General features: G+C 50.7%; 1 protein-coding gene across 1 annotated transcript; it reads left to right on the top strand.

Moving 5' to 3' along the window:
* Positions 1-266: 266 nt before the first annotated feature.
* Positions 267-1,985, top strand: LOC124699727 (protein ROH1-like). The gene has a single exon (XM_047231981.1). It carries the CDS (start codon positions 378-380, stop codon positions 1,602-1,604), a length of 1,227 nt encoding a protein of 408 aa, XP_047087937.1. The 5' UTR covers positions 267-377; the 3' UTR covers positions 1,605-1,985.
* The last annotated feature ends 2,811 nt before the right edge of the window (positions 1,986-4,796 follow it).

Raw genomic sequence — 4,796 nt, 5'->3', positions numbered from 1 at the left:
CTTCTCCAAAACAGCCAAATAAGGCTAAACAAAAACCAGAAACATTCCAATTCCGAAAGAATATCACCACATGCAAATAAAGACCACAGACCGGCATTAGACAAATCCAACTGGTGCAAGTGACTAGCTGGGAGGAACCCTTCCTTCCCAAACCCCTAAATTAATCCACCATCAGTTTAGTTGGTAAACTAGTCGCCTCCCTAATCCCAATCCCATACATATATACAGGCGGGGCGGCACCTACACCCATCAGCCATCAACACCACACACAGCTCACCGTCTCCGCCGACGGTCCACGCCCGCTAACCCTCTCTCCGCGACCCGCTTCGCCTTCTCCGGCGGAGAAAAATACCCCCACCGCGCTCTCACCGGCGACCATGCCGGCTACGGACTACCAGGGCTCGCCATCCCACTCCTCCTTCTCCTCCTTCGGCCGCTCGCTGCTCTCCCGGACCCGCGACAGCCCCGCGCACCCCACCATGCTGCCCTCCGGCGGGGAGGCCGACGTCGACGCCTTCCAGCGCCACGTCGCTGTCACCCTCGCGGAGCTCAGGGACGGGGAGGACTTCCTCTCCCTCGCCTGGATCCGCCGCCTCCTCGACGCGTTCCTGCAGTGCCAGGACGAGTTCCGCGTGGTCGTGGCCCAGGCGCGGCGCCGCGCCGGCGGCGGCGGGGCGCAGGCGGAGAAGCTGGTGGCGGAGTACCACGAGCGCGCCGTGAAGGCGCTCGACGTCTGCAACGCCGCCCGCGACGGCGTCGACCAGGTGCGGCGCTGGGGCCGCCTCGCCGGCATCGCGGCGTCCGTGCTGGCCGCGCCCGGCGAGATCCACGAGGGCCAGCTCCGCCGCGCGCGGAAGGCGCTCTCCGACCTGTCCGTCCTCCTCGTCGACGACGCCGCCGCCGCCGGCAGCGCCGGCGGCGTCGCCTCCTTCCTCGCCTCCCACCGCAACCGCTCCTTCGGCCGCGGCGCCCGCGCGTCCCCCTCCCGCGCCTCCTCCGTCTCCTCGTCTTCCTCCTCCTCCTCCTCCGCGCACTTCCGCTCGCTCTCCTGGAGCGTGTCCCGCACCTGGTCGGCGGCGCGCCAGCTGCAGGCCATCGGGTCCGGCCTGGCCGCCCCGCGCGCGCACGAGGCGGGGCTCGCCGCGCCGGTGTACGCCATGGGCTGCGTGCTCCACCTTGCCTCCTGGGCGCTCGTCGCGGCCGTCCCGTGCCCCGACCGCGGCGCCGCGCTCCAGGCGCACCACCTCCCCGCCGTCCCGCCGCGCGCGCCGTTCGCGTGGGCGCCGCCGCTCCTCGCGCTCCAGGACCGGCTCACCGAGGAGGGGAAGCGCAAGGACAGGCGCAACTCCTGCGGCCTCCTCAAGGAAATCCACGCCTTCGAGAAGTGCGCGCAGAGGCTCGCCGAGGCAATCGATGCTGCGGCCACCCCGCTCTCCGCGGAGAGCGAGGCCGAGGTGCGGGAGGCTGCCGCCGAGCTCGCCGCCGTGTGCGCCGCCATGAAGGACGGGCTGGAGCCGCTGGAGAGGCAGGTCAGGGATGTCTTCCACCGCATTGTGCGCAGCCGCATGGAGGGTTTCGACTCGCCGATGTCCAACGCCGATTGAAGAATCCACATACATTTTGATCGCGCATTGTGCCGGTGATAGGTAGCTTCCCTGCTCGTGGTTTTTGCTCACCTGTGAGTTGTGAATTGTGATCAGGTAGTAGTATTGTGTATCCTTCTGTAAAGGAAGTGGAAAGGGAAGGAACTATCTTTGTCTTGTAAAGATGATCCCTTCTTCTCAGGTTTTGATGCTGCATTTCGTGTGTATCATCAAATTTTGTTAGTCGTGTGCGGCTAATTCTTCAGTCACTTTGTGTTTGGAAGGTCTGTGAGATTGCTTTGGGAATGTGTCCTTCGACTCTAGAGTGTTAGCAAAGAAGGGATATGGAGAGAATTGTTGCAGTGATATGATAATTGCATTGTTCTTCAATCTTATCCCCAACCTTTCATGTCTGTGTTATCTGGAACTTTCATCACTCGGAACATTAGCCCAGTGCATTGTTCTTGGTCCTCTTTGTACAGAGAAATGATCCAATGCCGCAATCCATGTTTTCATGCAACAAATTGTCAAATGTGTAATTCTTGACTCTATAGCACAATTCTTTCATGTTCCTGTTATCTGGAACTTTTCGCTCTGAACATAGCTGAAGGCATTTATTTTCGTACTATTAATTTGTCCGAAGAAATGCTCAAACGACTCAATTGATGTTTTTCTTGGTAATCAAATTTCTTTTCCCAGTTCTCTATATGTGGATTGTATGTATGCTTGTCAGTAGCAAAAGTTACTCGGGAATAACATTCCCAGTATGTATAACTTTTACATATACATTTAGTAAAATTGTCTGTGCAGAGTAACAGATTGTAGATCACAAACACTTCAACTGAATGAAATGTTTCATGATCAATAGTCAGAACTCGATGTCTGTGAGATCGATTTGGGAATGTGTCCTTTAATTCTAGAAGCAAACAGAAGAAGAGAAACAATTGTGTTATTCCTGACTCTAGTCGTCAATCTTCCATGTTTGTGTTATCTGGAACGTTTTCAGTCTGAACATAGCTTAGGGTATTGTTCTTGGCACTCTTAATTTGTCCAAACAAATGCTCAATAAATGTTTTTTCCCAGTTCTGTATATGTGGGTTGTATGTGTGCTTATCAGGGCAAAAATGTCACAGGGCTTCCCTTCTTGTGGGTTTTGCACACTTGTGAGTTGAGGATCGGGAAGTAGAAGTAAGTACAAAAATGTGTATCGTTCTGTAAAGGAAGGGAACTATCTTTGTGCAAAGATGATTCCTTCTCCTCATGTTTTGATGCTGCATTTGGTGTGTATCATCAAATTTTTGTTACCCATGTGTGTGCTGCTAATTCTCGAGTCACTTTGCGCGTTGAAGACCTGTGAGATCGCTTTGGAAATTGGTCCCCTTTAATTCTAGAATGTCAACAAAAGGAGATGAAGACTAAATAATATTGTACTGATTTAACGAATGTATTATTTTTTACTATAATTCCTAATTTACCATGGTTGTGTTATCTGGAACGTTCTCACGCAGTCACGCTGAACATCAGCTTAAGGCATTGTTCTTGGTACTCTTAATTTGTACAAAGAAATGATCAAATGCCTAAATTAATGTTCTCTTTGGCAAAAAAAAGTCATATGTTTGTGTTATCTAGAATTATTTAATTCTAGAAGCTAACAAAAGAAGAGGAAAAATGCAGTAAAAAAATACTTCAGTGATTTAACAATTGTGTTATTTCTGACTCTAATCCCCAGTCTTCCATGTTTGTGTTATCTGGAATGTTTTAACTCTGAACGTTAGTTTAAAGCATAGTTCTTGTCCGAAGAAATGCTCAGATGTCTCAGCTAATGTTCTGTTTGGCAAAAGAAAGTAATATGTTGTAATCAAGATTATCCCCCCCCCCCCCCCCCCAGTTCTCTATATGTGGGTTGTTGTATGTGTGCTTATCAGGAACAAAAATAGTATCTGATGAACAAAATTCCCACTATGTAGAGGAATGCCAGAGTACCAGATTGTAGAGCAGTGAAATGTCATGATTACCACATATGACACTTCACCTGAATACCAATAAGGCAAGAACAATGAAATGGCCTATGATCAATAGTCAAGACCCACTTAATGCATGTGTTCATCTTTCCTTGTACATAAGCCTCTTCTGTCAAGCCAAAAAGGTGTGTAGTAGTGCCACAAAGTTAACTCTGATTGCCTTTTACGAGTTGTACTATACAGTGGAAAAGGCTAGTCTCGGCATGTTATCCCGAGGTCACATGTTAATAAACAACCTGATGCAGGACCAAGTAGTAGGCACACGAGTTGGTCCTGTAGTTCGGCTCTTCTGTCAGCTGCACCCGTGTACACGGTACAATGCTTAAGTATTTCTGACCATTCCGATGTTTTACTAACCGTTAGCCCGATAGATATTGGGACATTAGCTCTTTGCTTGTGTGAGCTCATGTCGTAACTCAAATCACTGGTAATGAACCCCAAACAACATTGCTTCATCATCGTTTTCATGAACAACGGCTCAAGAATCTTCTATCTTTTCACCTACGAAACTCCACTAGTCCGGGAAAGTGTCCTGACAGTGAACATTTGTGTCGGTAGACGAGACGGCAATGTTCAGAAAAGGTGTGTGATGAGATTGGGAACCGTCCTGTGTCTACTGTAACCCTTGTTCAGGCCTTTGTTACTACAGTATAGCACTAATCATCATCATCATCACTGTCACGATCCTTGCTGGTTTGATGATTTGGTTCATCTGCCACATGTGCCTCCGATTTGCCCTTTCCACGAGCCCCCGTTCACACTTGGTGAGCAGCAGTTTGTGTTCTATTCTTGTTCTGTTGCTCTGTGCGTGTGCATCGTCGTCGGTCAGGTAGCAGAGGCTCAGCTGCTGTGTGTGTGAATGATGTATGTGTCGAATGGCAGCTAGTTGCTGTTGCTGTGCGAGTGAGCTGTGTCGCTGGCCCCCTTCTCACATTGTTTGCGTGGCATCCTGACGTCGCTGAAGCGTCACGATCACGTCATTTTGGAGGACCCAGCCATCAGCTACCTTTTTTTTTTGAAATGCCCAGCCATCATCTGCTCAACGGCGCGTGTTGGTATTTTCCATCTTTAGAATCTCCAACAGACGCGCTATATCGCGGCGCGCTATACCGGCGATTGGGCGCGCTGTATACTGCTGGCGCGCGGTATAGCGAATTTGCCTCCGGCAGAGGCTGTATTTTGCAGCGCGCGT

The sequence above is a fragment of the Lolium rigidum genome, chromosome 3 (genome assembly GCF_022539505.1).
Source record: "Lolium rigidum isolate FL_2022 chromosome 3, APGP_CSIRO_Lrig_0.1, whole genome shotgun sequence".
NCBI classification, from domain to species: domain Eukaryota; kingdom Viridiplantae; phylum Streptophyta; class Magnoliopsida; order Poales; family Poaceae; genus Lolium; species Lolium rigidum.
Note: the sequence above shows the minus strand (reverse complement) of the source record. Positions and strands in the feature narration are given on the sequence as shown.